Source organism: Erpetoichthys calabaricus, chromosome 5, assembly GCF_900747795.2.
Source record: "Erpetoichthys calabaricus chromosome 5, fErpCal1.3, whole genome shotgun sequence".
Lineage (NCBI taxonomy): Eukaryota > Metazoa > Chordata > Cladistia > Polypteriformes > Polypteridae > Erpetoichthys > Erpetoichthys calabaricus.
Window position 1 is genome coordinate 181,565,038 of NC_041398.2, and position 14,847 is coordinate 181,579,884.

General features: G+C 37.5%; 1 protein-coding gene across 1 annotated transcript in view; it reads right to left on the bottom strand.

Annotated features, from left to right (window-relative positions):
* The window catches only part of LOC114652091 (proepiregulin-like), a 42,862-nt gene that overhangs the window by 6,325 nt on the left and 21,690 nt on the right, over positions 1-14,847 (bottom strand). The window contains exons 2-3 of the mRNA XM_028802280.2: positions 2,052-2,129; positions 1,729-1,867 (exon numbers count right to left, since the gene is read on the bottom strand). Of these exons, the coding sequence (XP_028658113.1) occupies positions 1,729-1,867; positions 2,052-2,129 (217 nt within the window). The remainder of the gene's footprint in view (positions 1-1,728; positions 1,868-2,051; positions 2,130-14,847) is intronic.

Consider the following 14,847-nt stretch of genomic DNA (forward strand, 5'->3'; position numbering starts at 1 on the left):
GATGAATACAATTACCAATATAAAAGGAGTCACTTATTTTAGTTGGGGTTACTTTGGTAATAAGACAGGTGTGAGAAATGGAAAAGTGGGTATGAAGATGCATAAATGGTTAGTGTATTTCACTTACAATGAAATCACATTTAGTAATTATTTTTTACTTACATATCAATTTTAATTTATGGATTTTAGGAAAACAATTAAATGGTATTGTTAATAATAAGACACTGACTATTTCAATGCATTATGCTATCCATCATCCATTCTTTCAAGCTGTTAGCCAAATTAATCCAAAACTGGGTGTAGGTGGGAAGAAGACTAATCCAGCAGTATCTGGCACAAGGCTGGAAGAAACCCAAGATGTGGTGGCAGTCCATCATAAGACACACTCATGAATTGACCTCACCCTCTTATACCTGAGCAATCTAGAATCACCAACTTAACATGCATGACTGTGGCATGTGGGAGAACCATTTTAAAACATTTCATGTGGTTTAGTTCACAAACTGTAGCCTGCCCACACTAACCGAGAGCATTTTGCATTTCCCTTGACATGGTGTAATGAGGATGTTTACTCATCAAAGAGTGAGTCTTATAAAGCAGTCACAACTACTGAAATTCCTAGACCTTAAGGGACAATTAATTCCAAACCACATACATGTGCTGTTCTAATAATCATTAAAATGAATAATTTATCACTCTGAATCATTGATTACATGTATTTTCTACTGTTCTATGCCAGTTTTGAATTTATATGTAAATGAATTTTGAGGTTACATTTGTTGTGGATTGAATTCCTGTAAGCATTCTGGAAAAAACTCAAGAACACTAAGCGAAAGGAAATTTTCCTTTTGGCATTTAATGAAACAGTGATTTATTTTTTGGTAGTTCTTTTTTGTATCAAAGGAATGACAACATAGTGAATACAAACTTTTAATACATTTCTAAGCTTAAGTTGATATATTCTTGTTTGCCATGATAGTTATTGGGAAACTGGCAGCTTTGACCTTCTCCATATACTATATACATAGGATAAATGACCCAAGACTGTGTTAGCCACATTTTGGGTTGGATGATTAGCTTCCATTTTCAATTATCAATATTAAAGCATTGTTTTATAGTCCAAAGTATTATTACTATTAATCTGTGCATAATGTAACTTCAAAAAAAAGTATAGGCAGCAGTTTAAGGCAAAAAAATAGTAATTAGGAAGAAAATATACCATTTTTTGGGAGACAAGTTAATAAAATGAATATATACTTAGTTTTCTATTTGAACTTTTACAAAGGGTCTAATTAGAAAAGCTTTGTAATGCCTTTGGCAATCATGGAATACGTCACTGGGCTGTCTGAGGCTTTGAATGACGCCTGCTGCTTCATTATGCATTACAACACGTTATAAAAGCGGTGTAGGGGCATGCCCAGCTGTAGGAGTTGGATCTAGAAACTACCAGAGGCAATATTTAGAGGAAAGACATTTTTTTGCAGGACAGTGCATGCTTTAAAAAAAGAAAACCATGAAACCGGCAAAATATATATATATATATATATATATATATATAATATATAATATATATATATATATGTATTAATATTGGTGTGGCTTACATAGGAATATAGACACAGGAAGGATTAGACAAGAAGCCAAATGCTGCACCTACTAACATACAGCATACTAATAAAAGGCAAGTAGGAACAATATATACTAAAAAGGAAAATGATTTTCTCTTACTTGCAGTGATGTTCTCTAATGTCAGGAAAAAACATGCAATCACCATGAAAGCAGTAGTTTTCCATTTCAGGCCCACATTTTTCTATTCTAACTTCTTCCACCCGAGGTTTTATTGCTGAGAATGAAGTGAATGACGAACCTGAAATATACCACAATTTCATGACACTGAAACCATTACCATCAAAAGGCCATGATGCTTGGGAATATAATATACAGTTAAGTGAAGGTGACAAATGCTTTGTCTCTTTCACAATTACATTTAACCAAGAACTGGATGTCATTAATGACTAATTACTTCCTTCATTTTTATGACAATCATGTACCTGTTGGTAAGCATTCCTGCCCCGGGATACAAGATGGAGAAGGTGTTGTACCTTGAACACTTTTCACCATGTGTACACCTTTAAAAAGGAAAAAACAAAAATAACTTGTATTGCATAAAAAGTCACTAAACTAGTTGTGTGAAAAAAAAAATCAAATGATATTGTTACAAGTTCACATCATGTCCTATATCTGGCTTTATGTGGAGCTTTTCCTATTTTATTTCCCAAGCTGGGACACTTACCCTTAGAATATTTTTTTTCTGCATTATGCTTGAAGTAAGAATCTGTGATTTGGTGCTCTTCACCAGGGTCGTTTCCAAAGTTAGGGGTCACCCAGTGCCGGATTAACCAATAGGCACATGTAGCATATGCTATGAGCCCCGCAATTTCAGGGGGCCCCCAAATGGTGGACCCAATATTTAATGAAAAAGTGTAGCATTGAAAAACTGGTCTTTAAAAATATTATCTTTACGTTTTTAAACTGTAAATTTCTTACACAACAAAACTTTAGGGGCCCAACACATAAAATTTACATAAATATTATAAGATTCTTATTATAATCGAGAGTAAAATAATTATTTAGTCAGGTTTGAACTGTTCAGAATCTAAACTTCAGATGATGCAGACCAAAAGGGCCCCCAAATTTGAAATGTGCTACGGGCCCCCAAAGCTCTTAATCCGGCCCTGGAGTCACCTCTAGTGACCTTATCATGCTCCGCACCTTTTCTGCTTTGTCGCCTAATTTTAAAGGTGTCACACACGTGCACATGGGAAGCAGCTAAAAGGACCAAATGAAGGTAATTTTACGCCAGGCCAGGGGGCAGTAGGGTGAGTTAACTCTTTCTCTGTTATCCCTGCAGACCAAACACAGGAAATTCTGCCTGATTCTGGTCACAATGACTTCACTTCCAGGTCCAGCTTTGAAGATGTCACTTCCAGTTCCAGCCACCCTGACATCATTTCCAGTTCCGGCCACCCTGACATCACTTCAGGTTCCCTGCCTTAAAACCCAGACTACTTCCTATGTTTCCTCAGTTCTATGGTGGACTCAATCCTGTAGACATCTGTGCAACCTATTTTGCCTTTTGCAGCCAAGGTTCAAGTACACAGGTGGCTGCCCCAAACCTTTTTTCTGTGTGTCAAGGCTATTTATTGCACAAAGGTCAAGTATTCAAATATGGCCTACAGCAAAGAATCAGTGTAAGAGTGTATGACCCTAATGACTTTAAGAGTACACTGGGCAGCCTTGATCATATTTCCACCTGGGATTAATGCTGGGAATCAACACTCATCGTGCTTTTTAACTTGGGCTCCCTATGAACATGCATATAAGTTTAGAATTATGTCAGAATGAGCACTAACTCAATAGAAGGGCTCAGTGCATGTACAGTAACTGGTATTACCTGGAAAAAATAAATAGAAAGTACACCCGCCAAAATTCCAATTTAGAAGAAATAGCTATCCACTTCATTAGCCCTCTGTCTCTTTTTTGTAAAGGCATGAATATTAACAAAGTTGATCTGAATTGAATTTGAATAATTTTTTGTAGGGTTACTGAGCATGATATTTATGCTTCAAAGATTTCATATTGTAAAAAAAAATATATAGAAATTGTTTTTGTTGTAATGAAAATGCATGTTAGCAAAAATGTTTGCTTATCTTGGCACAAAGACTGCATTGATCCCAATATTATTGCTAAGAGATGCAAAAATGTTGATCTTGAGTTACACTCTGACATTATGGAGAAAAAATGTTCCTTTCAAGGAAGCGAGGATAGAATGATTTTTAATACCTGGACAAGTACTCTGAAATAGGTGCTGATTTTTATAATCTGTTCTCTTCTGAAATTATGGGGAGGTCCAAAGGGTCTTCATTTTTGTTGTCAACAGACAGGTAGGGTGGTGCAGAAGCATTTTTCACTACTGTAATAACAATTTTCACTAATTTTCACTAAGTTTAATCTAAGTAAATCTTACAAAATTTCACTTAAACATTTTTATTCTGGATTTGTTTCTGTTTTGCATGTTACCGAACTTGCATTGCAACCCTTAAGTTTCACCTTTAACAGGAAAGATCAGCATGTTCCCTACAAGTAAGGGGTAAACATCTACCTTAAAGCAGGAACCTTAATTAAAGTTTGACGGAGTAGTTGGTGCAGCAGTCTTGTGGACATTTTACAAGGCTGCGGTGGTAAGCAGGCAGTAAATCTTTCAACAATTTTTTTTTGATTTAACAACCAATCTTCATCATTGCTTACGGTCACTACCATGACTGAGATTACAGGTACAAGTAGATGAAATGAAATTAATCTGCTGATTTTCTGGTTGTACTCTCCATTTGGTTAAAGAGCACAGCAATATTAGTGGACCAAGATGAAGAACTGCTGGTTCACCAGATTGAGAGGATCCAGTTGACATAATTTGGACACTAAGTTGGGATGCCTCTGGTACCTCCTATGGAGAAGTGTGCAAGGCCCATTTATATAATGGAGGTGGAGGTGTTGTATCTCTCAAATGGCCTAGAAGCAACTGCAAATTAACCTGGAGATGCTGCAAAACTTTGCTGAGACTAGTGTGGCTTTTATATTCAAAGGAGCGTGTTGCAACTGTAACCCCCACTACAATAATTGAACACAAGTTATTTTTTAAGCTTGCTAAGCAGAGATCAATGAACACATTAAAAGTAAAATGGAAAGCACAGTAAATCAGCATGAAAAGAACATTTTTAATTAAAGCCAAAATGTTAAAGGTGGAATATTCAAAAAGTTATTGTGCAGTGTTATAATAATCATCGCAATAGGGATACTGATCAGGAAATATTTCAGTTGCAGGGACAGGTATAATCTTTCTGCATGAAGAAGTGGCCTTAAGGGTATAATGCAGATGATAAATGACAATTTAAGAAGTCCTTCTATCACATTTTATATGCACAATGGAAGCCTTGGCACCATTTCTTTACATAATATTTTGGAAACAAGAAAGCAAGTAATAACACAAAGAAACAACGCCCAGGAACTCATTAGAATAGGAAATACCAATATGATTAATTACAGGTAAAATGAATGGGTGAAACAAAATATAACAAAATAGCCGCCCTGGCATTTATACAATGAAGCTATTCAAAGTCTGTGTTGCTCATTTTCTGTTTTCATTTTCTTCTTTCTTTACTGAAAATTTTATATACAATATGTAATAAACAATTATTAAAATAATTCAGCACAGTGGTTGGCTTCCTAAATTAGCTACCCCAGAAAGGCATGAGAATTTCAGTAAATGTGCCACAGTGTACAAGTGGGTATATTAGGATTACTTAGGGTGGATGCAGATCAGGTTTATAGTGTAAACACAAATTTTCATTAATGCACTAGCCTTGTCATCCATTCATTCTTCTTTTAATCCTGCCTAATCTGCCATAATACTTCAGAGACTACATTATGCCAACATAAGACACAAGTAAGGAATCAACACCGAATGGGGTAGCAGGCAATTGCATGTCACACTCGCATGTCTTTAGCCATACTCCCTCCTACTGAGTCAATTCAGAGACAGCAACTAATCTGACATTTGTGAGAAAACCACGGCAGACAGAGAGAACTTGTAAACCCACAATCAATGGCCAGAGAGCACTAATACTAGTTTTAGAAATATCCTGAAATGTTGCCTTTAATTACTTGGCTTTGATTTATGAAAGGTTTGCCTAAATTTAATCCTTAAATTGTTACAAGGCATCCTTCTAATTTAATTATTATTAATGTGCAACAACTGAGAATAAAAGAAAAATTTTCACCATCTTAGAAACCTTCAAATTCAATATCCATTCATCCTTCTATCTAATCTGCTTAATCCAATTCAGGGCTGCAGGGCTGGAACCTGTCCTGGCAGCACTGGTAGCACAGGATAGGAACCAGTCTTAAATAAAATCCATCATCTCTATATTGTCAAAGTATACTATAATCTAAACATTAATAGTGAGACACTTGACAGAATTCTGTTTTTCAAAATTTTATTTTTTCAACAGATAATCAAGAAAAGTATTTGGTTCCACATTGTGTCATGCAAATCTGGCATATAAACTTGTGACCCAAGCAGGTGGTGGCACCTAAGCAAGCATGCTTCTCAACTGAATACCTTGAGTAGCTCGAAGCTATTGTGCTGGCAACCTGTACAAAGAAAACAATTGAAAACCGAAGTGAAAAATGCAATAAAGTTCAGGACTCATTATCAGGACTCCACCAAGCTCTAACTGGAACTGATGAGTAAAACTGCCTGTAATATTTGATATAGCCCTCTTGTTGTCTTTAAACATACAGTTTGAAGCAGACTTTTCTAAATCTGGAAACTTTATACGTATGTGGATTCTGAAAAATTGCTGTAAATTCTACAGTAATAATAACAAAAATAATAGCCCTTTCTGGTCTGTCTCACTCTCAGCCCATTATCAAACAGATCAAACAACACACAAAATGGATATAAAGTCAAAAACCAACACCAACAATACACCCTATCACATTTCTTTTATATTGACGACATATAATATAGATATATGCAGGAGAAAACTAATGATTACAACAGGTACTAGAAATAATCAAAACATATTCACAAGACATGCACATGGAATTTACAAAGGACAAATGTAAAATAATGAATGTAGAAAAGAAATCCTTAGAGAAGTTGGGCATACCCCTGAAAAAGGCAATGGAATTGGGGCCATGGCAGATGGTGAACTCTACAAATACCTGAAGCTGCAATAGGACAAACTTATGCAGAACAAAAAATTAAATATATTTTTACAAAAATATGCATCGCATCATAATTGAAGCCATCAATACATATATCATACCAATACGCCCATATCTCTTCTTAGTTATACATTGGTCACAAAAAGATCTACAACAGTTCCAAAGGAAAGCATCAACACTACTCACAAAACACAAACATCACCATCCTAAAGCGGCCACAGAATGACAGGAAAGGGTCTCATAGATATAATTAATTAAAACAACACATGGATTAATAATTTAAGAAAATTCTTCCACACAAAACAGATACATCAACACTACACAAACCAATAATTCATACAGACACAAACTACACATCACAGAGGACATAACAAACACACAACTTAAAACACAAGCTTGGACCCAGAAGATTCACATGACCTTGTGTACATAAGATTGCACCAAAAAGCTGGCTAAGCTGTGGTAATGTTTTTGGTAAGACACAAGGGTATGTGCCAGCCATACAAGCAAAAGTTACAAACATGAGAAACTACAGAAAATACATTATTAAGGGAGCTAATATTTCAGACAGCATATACAGAACTGCCACAAGGAAGAAAAAACAATCAAGCACATCACATCAGGTTGTAAACTACTGGCAGACAGACTACATGCACAGACACAATCAGATGGCAAACATCAAGAACTGGCACTAAAGTACAAACTAGTAGACACACATACACACCATATTATAAGAACACCCCCACCGCAGCATGTGAAAATGCCACACATAAACTATACTGGGACATAACTATACTGACATCACCATAACAGAACAGACATAACACTGGTAGACAAACAAAATAAAAATACATATATTATTAACATTGCCTTATGAAACTCAACTTACCGAACACACACACAAATAAAATGCAGAATTACGCAGAACTAAAGAAATACACCTGCTTATATAGAATGGACAATGTCATCATTGCGCCAATAAGAACATTAGAACAATCCAGAAGAGAACATGCCATTCACCCCAACATAATTCGCTGTTCCTATCCAATTAATTCTTCTAAAATAAGTCGAGTTTTGAAAATTCTTAAAGTTTAGGCATCTACTGTACATGTCCTGCATTATATATAAAACGTTTTTAAACCTGTTGCACTGCTCCTCAACTATCACCACACTTAAAAGCTTATTCCAGACTATCTCCTTAGACAAGTCACATCTGCTCAAAATTTGCCTTACCAAAGGTAAACTTAACAGTTTTAATCTTATCACCCACACTCTTCCAAAACACTAGGAACTGTATTATATTATGGTCAATTGACCCTAGTGGTTCAATCACACTTTCAGTTCTATCCTGACTATTACAAAATACTACATCTAGATAGGTTTCACCCCATGTTGGTGCTTTAAAATACTGTGTTAAAAAACAGTCACTAATTACTTCTAAAAACTCCTGCTCTTGTGGTCCGCTATTTGCAAGGTTAACCCAGTTAATATTTGGGTACCCCCATGACTGTAATATTCCCCTGTAAACTTCCATCCATCCATTTTCCAACCCGCTGAATCCGAACACAGGGTCACGGGGGTCTGCTGGAGCCAATCCCAGCCAACACAGGGCACAAGGCAGGAAACAATCCTGGGCAGGGTGCCAACCCACCGCAGCCCTGTAAACTTTCTTTTTTTAAATTATCAAAAAGATGTGCATTGAAATTATTGTTTTCATTGGGCATTCTATAACACACTCCTAAAATAAAGCCTCTTTCTGTAATGCTTTCCAGATGAAGCCACATGTCCTCGCTAAGTTGGGGTTCATTGTTGAACTGAATAAGACTAGCACTTAAATTCCATTTTGACATAAACAACAACCCCACCTCCTTTTCTGTTCTTCTATATATCCTATAAAATGTGTACTCCTCTATGTGTTACTCATCCCCATCTTTGCTATTTAACCATATTTCTGTTACTGCTTGCACATGGCACAGGCAGAACTTCAGAGAAGACTATCTTGTCAGTTTTGCTTCTCAGCATGGCACCTAACTCTTTAAACTTGAAAGAACTTACAGATTACCCTCATGTATGTCATTTTTTCCAACATTTGTTCCAATATGGACAATGAAAATTGGATCCTCCACCACTCTGGCAAAGAACCTATCAACCCTTCAGGGGTGGTCTCCCACCTGTGCAAACAGAAAACAACACACCATGTGCAACACTGTTTCTGGAGCATTCCTGTGCTTCAGTTCCCCTAATGATTGAGTCCCCAACTATCACAACCTCTCTCATTCTGGGAACTAGTTTTAAGGTGGCCCATTTGGACACCCCATGCCTGCCTACTAACTAAGATTCTTCAAAGACACTGTCAAGCATCACAAGGAACTGAAAACAGTTTGACACTTCCAATTCTGGGGTTGATGCCCCAAAACAGTGTGCACTCTTCACCTTGTACGTTGTGACCATTACCCACCTATTTCTAACTGTCTGGTCTAGGATCTCCTTCCGTGCCACCTCTCTAAAGGACACCTGGGCCAGGTCTGCCAATTCTCAACCACAACACAGGCCAGCCAACTTCTCCCCTATTTCAGTGACCCTGAGCTTGACCTGCTGGATCAGCTGGCATTTCCTGCAGATGTAGTCTTCATAGAAGACTGGCTCCTGCAAGCCATCCTCTAGAATGTCCAACATCCAACAGGACTTGAATTGCATTGGCCTCATTATTAAAATTTGCATTAAGATTACGAAAACTCCCTTAACTTTTTTGTTTATTAAAATTAAATGATCTAGCTTAAATGGCGAAACTAAAAAAATTAAGTCAAAGGAATTAGATTAAAGAACTGCTACAGTTATTTTACACCTTCTGGTCCTCTTAAGCTCCTGTAATATTCTACCCCTTGACTGCCTGCTGATTTTTCTTTCTATGAGGTTAACTTTACTGTACTTTTCTTTGTCTGTTCTTCTAACTTTGTGCTCCCTTTATTCCTTAAAAGCTCTCCACTCGCACCTTTTGTTTTCTTTCATATTAATGAACCCTTACCCTGTCACCCTCTTAACTGCTCTACTTTCCTGACCACTAAAAACTGTTCAGTCTAGAAAAACTTGTTTACTGAATATACACTCTTAATTTCTTACTGTCTTGTCTGCCCCTACAGGCTCTATAAAACTAGCCACATTTCTACATGGCACTGAGCTAGTCTCTTTCTCGCTTTGAGGTCAGTTGCTGCCTTTTTTTCTCTGATAGTTTGAATACAAATATCAAGTACAAGTAACAAGTAACTTTTTTATACCCTGTCCCCAACCCAAACAGCTGCTTTTGCTCCTGTGTGGGCAAAAGCAAAGCAAAAAACCCTTCTAAAAGGATAAATAAAAACTTTAAAAATCCTGCACAGCTCCTTAGTGGTAACCAAAACACAAACTTTTTAGGTGCAAAATGTATATTTAATTAATTCTCACACCACAAAAAAGATGACATTAGCATGTCTCAGTCTCAGCACGTAAGTACTTTAGTCTCTGAAGTTGACCAATTCATTGTTGCATCCACCACTGGTGTCATCCCACATATACTACACAAAAGTCTACAGATATTACACATGAATCAATACACATATATAAAACAGCAGAAAGCAGCCATTTTAAAGAAATGTCGCACAGTCAGTAAATTCAAACACAATCTGCTAAAATATATACACATATATACACCACAGAAAACTGCCCTATATGCCTGATATAGGCAGTGGCAACTGGACTATCCCAGAGAAAATTGTGAATAATAATAATAATAACAAAGATGAAGGTCTGAAAGTTCCGGAAGATAAAGAAGGAGAGTGTGAGAAAAACATTTGCAGAAATGTTGGTAAGAAGAGCATATGAGGATTCAGAAGCATCAGCTATAAGTGGGAAGAGGGAAATGATGAAGAATATCTGGATGAAAGCAACAGAGGAAGTCTGACTGAAAAATGGACCGCTGAGACAGAAGAGAACAATGGTAAAGGTGAGATGGCAATTGAGGAAAAAAGGGGAAATGTTATAAGGAGTTTCACAAAACAAAAGCAGAACATGACACAATTATCTATAAAGAAGCAAACCAAAATTATAGAAATGAAAAGCAGTTGGGGCTACATAGTCAGGTCAGGTAGGTTGGGTAGCATGCACTGGTTCATCGTGTTGCCGCACCAACCACACAACAAAACAGATTGGGATCCTGTTTGGTAACCCCCCAGGCAGACATACACTCCAGCTCCACCATCCAGAAATGACCATCTTTCTGCCGCATACAGGTATTACATGGACGACCCCTTGGCCTGGTCCAGCAACTCGGGTCCTCAACAATGAGGATCCTGTGAGCCGGATCACACTCGGGGAATTGTTCCACATGTACCCTCACAATGCAGGTAAGATGCCTCATTTGGGACTTTGTGAGCAACCGCTCATTTGACACAAAGTCAAACCAGCGGTACCCAAGGATTCTCCAAAGAGACACAGTACCGAAAGAGTCCAGTCTTTGCCCCAGGTCATAGCGTTCATGTCTTGCAACCATATAGCAAGACAGGAAGTACTAGGACTCTAACGACTTGGACCTTAGTCCTTTCGCAGAGATATTGGGAGTGACACACACCTCTTTCCAGTGACCCCATGACCCCCCCATGTTCTCCAAATCCATCTACTAACTTCAAAGGAAGAGTCACCAGAGACATGAATGTCACTGCCGAGGTAAGTAAACCTCTTGACAAGGTCGACACAGGAAGCTAATAATCTGTCATATGCAAGTAAGTTGAAGAATGAGGAAGGAAAGACAAATTTGTTCAAGATTGTGAAGCAGACAGGATGTAGTAGGTGTGAATTGATTAAAAATGTTGAAGAATTATGATCAATAGTAATGGAATTAAGGATACATGAAAGAAGTACAAGTATATCGAGAAGCTGCAGAATTAGGACACAGATAGGATGATGATTTTCATTGTGAGAAGCAGACTGACGTAATTGTCAATTTATGAAAGAGCAGTTTATAAAAAGGTTGAAAAAGATAGATAGGTATAGAAGCAGGCATGACTGGAATGGTGCTGAAAATGTTGAAGGCAGTGGAAGGTCCAGGGATTGAATGATTTAAGCACCTGTCCAGCATCATGTGTGAAGAGAGGATTTTGGGAAAATGGAAAAGAAATGTGCTCATTACAGTTTACAAAGGAATAGATAATTCACTTGAATATACTGTACGTCATATCAAGAAATCAAGATTTTGGAGCAGATATTGGAGGTGGTTGAGATACTGCTGCAGAAAAGAATCTGAGATCAAGTGAATGTTAACAAAATGCAGTTTGATTTCCTGTGTGTGAAGGGAACAACAGATGCAACCCTTGTTATCACGTAATTGCAGAAAAAAAATCATTTAAAGAGAAAGAAGCTGCATTATGCATCTGTTGATTTAGAGAAGGCATTGAAAGAAACATTACTGGTGATGAGGTGGACATCAAAAAATTTTTGTGTGAGTGAATTGTTAGTGTCTACAGTGACATCAATGAATGAAAAAGCACAAACAGTAGTCAGAACAACAGATGGAGATATTAAAACATACAGAATGAAGGTGGGGTTGCACCATGGATCTGTTCTGAATTTGTTGCAGGAGTAATGGAGAAGGTGAGAGGTACTTGAAAGAAATTCTGAAAGCTACCCACCATTTTGACTTCTAAAGGAGCCTCTTTAGCATTGAAGGGTAACGTTTATAAAAACTGAGGGATATTATGCTCTAAGGAAGTTACACAGCACCAATGATCAGGGAACTTGAGGCAAACCTGGAAAAAAAAGGCATGAGAATGATGAAATGGATTTGTGAGTGTCAGCAAGTAAGAGGGAGATGAATGCCGAGTTAAGAGAGAAATTTGGTCCAGAGGCAAAAGATGATGTGATGAGGAGAAACAGATTAAGATAGTTTGGACATGTACCTAGAATGAAAGGCAGAATATGAGACAGCCGCCAATACAGAGGTGGAGGAGATGAGGTTGCTGAAGAAAACATGGTTGGAGGTACTGTCAGATGACATGGGTCTCATTTCATAAGATAATGTACATAAGAAAGTAATGGAAAACAACGTGGGGGGCAACTGGCTATTAAACTGGTGATGAATTTAGAAAAAGAAGTTTAACCTGGGAAAACAGATGTGACTATAGGACATTAAGCATACTACTGTTAAACAGGGAGTGATGATGATGCAAACTATTGTAGTGGTCAGGAAGTAGATGTAGGAGAGCAGCAACCTGGGCTTGGAACAAGTAGACAGACCAATTACAAAAGAATGCCAGTAATTGGAAAGCATTGACAGGATGAGTGAAATAAGCAGTGGGAGGAATCCATTCATCCATTCATTACGAAAATGTGTGGGGGCAGGTAGAATTGGGTAGGAGGAGGAAACAAATAGTCAAAGGAGTGCCAATAGCGGGATTGTTTGAAACACACAAAGAAGCACAGTGAAATAACACTTAAAGTAACAGAGAGTATTCCATTAAATATGTCAGAGGTATAATTTGGAAAAAGACTGTATGACAAATCTATTCAAGATCCCACTTGAATCCGGAAAGGGAGAATATAAACAGCTTTTTTCTTAGTATTCTGTTGTATATAATATTGGGAACAACATGTCTTGTTGTAAAAGGGTGTTAACTTTTGTTGATAGACAAGCTGAATGTGATATTTTAGCAAATTATACCACCCAGCAGACGTATTAATATGTCAGTCTTCTTCTCGCCTGAGTGAGCCTGACTGCTGGGTGGACTCATTTCACATCGAGACATGACGAAGGATCAAAAGGCAGTCATTCACGTAGTCCACTTGTAGTTCACGTTTAACTCGTTTTTGCTCCTAGGCTGTTATGACATTGCAGTGACGAAAGGCCTTTGAAGAAACATTCCTAAGGATTTATCTGTGGACCCTTGGTAGAGATTATATCTCCACTTTGTTTGGCAGTGCACCATTGGTATTTCATAAATGCAGGAGAGGCTCAGCACTTAAACAACATCCACTTAAAAAAAAAGTAAATAAATAAATAAATTTGCATTAATGTTTATACAAAGAACATTTTTTCTCTGTTTATTTATTTGGCTGACACTTTTACCCAAAGTGATTTACAACATTTGAGATACAATTGGTTACATTTCTTTCGTTTTTCCAATTGGAGTACAGGCTTGTGAAGTGACTTGCTTAGGGTTTGTATATATATTATTAATAGGCAGCAAAAAAATGGAAATGTAATAGAGATGCATTTTCTGGCCTTTATTTACAGAAAACAGCACAGCCTATTTCATCTTTACTTTTTCTACTTTAACATTTGTAATGAAGAATGGTGCAATAGATAGAACTGCTGCTCTATGGATCCTGCATACTCAAGTTAAATCCCACACCCATTTGCTACCTTTGTGGAGTTTGCATGTTCTCCTCACGTCTCTGTAGGTTTTTCTCCTACATCCCAAAGGCATTTGTGTTACATTAATTGGGGATTCTAAACTGGCCAAATTTAAGTTGCCGTGTGTGTGTGTTGGCTCTTCAATGGAATGTTGTCTCTGCTAGGATATGCTGCAGTTCTCATGACACCCGTCATGATTACGCAGGTTTGATAATGGATGGATGGCGAGAGAGCTGTACACTATCTGCTTCCCTGTTATAATGATTTTTTCATTGACTAATCCTGCATGTACAGTCAGGTTTAATGAAAGGCTTTTTGTTACTGAGTGAAATGCCAGCGATTCTCCTTTTTTTTAATAATTACATTTAAAAGCTGCAGTAATGCTATGTATAGTACAGCAGATACTGCATGTGTACTTAAAAATAACACAAGATTATCAATCCCACTTAATACAGTGAAGGGTCATGGTGGGCTGGGTGTTAGTTCATCACAGAGCTGACTTATGCACACACACACACACACACTATGTTACGGCCAAAACCTGAAGTTCAGCCAAATCCCAAATTGGCCGGCCGTTTCGAATTTTGGCCACGAGGTGTGGCCAAAGTCTGAATTACTAGAAATGACCAGTGTATATACTACTTTGGCCGAGCATTTCGCGAAGTGGCTAGAACTCT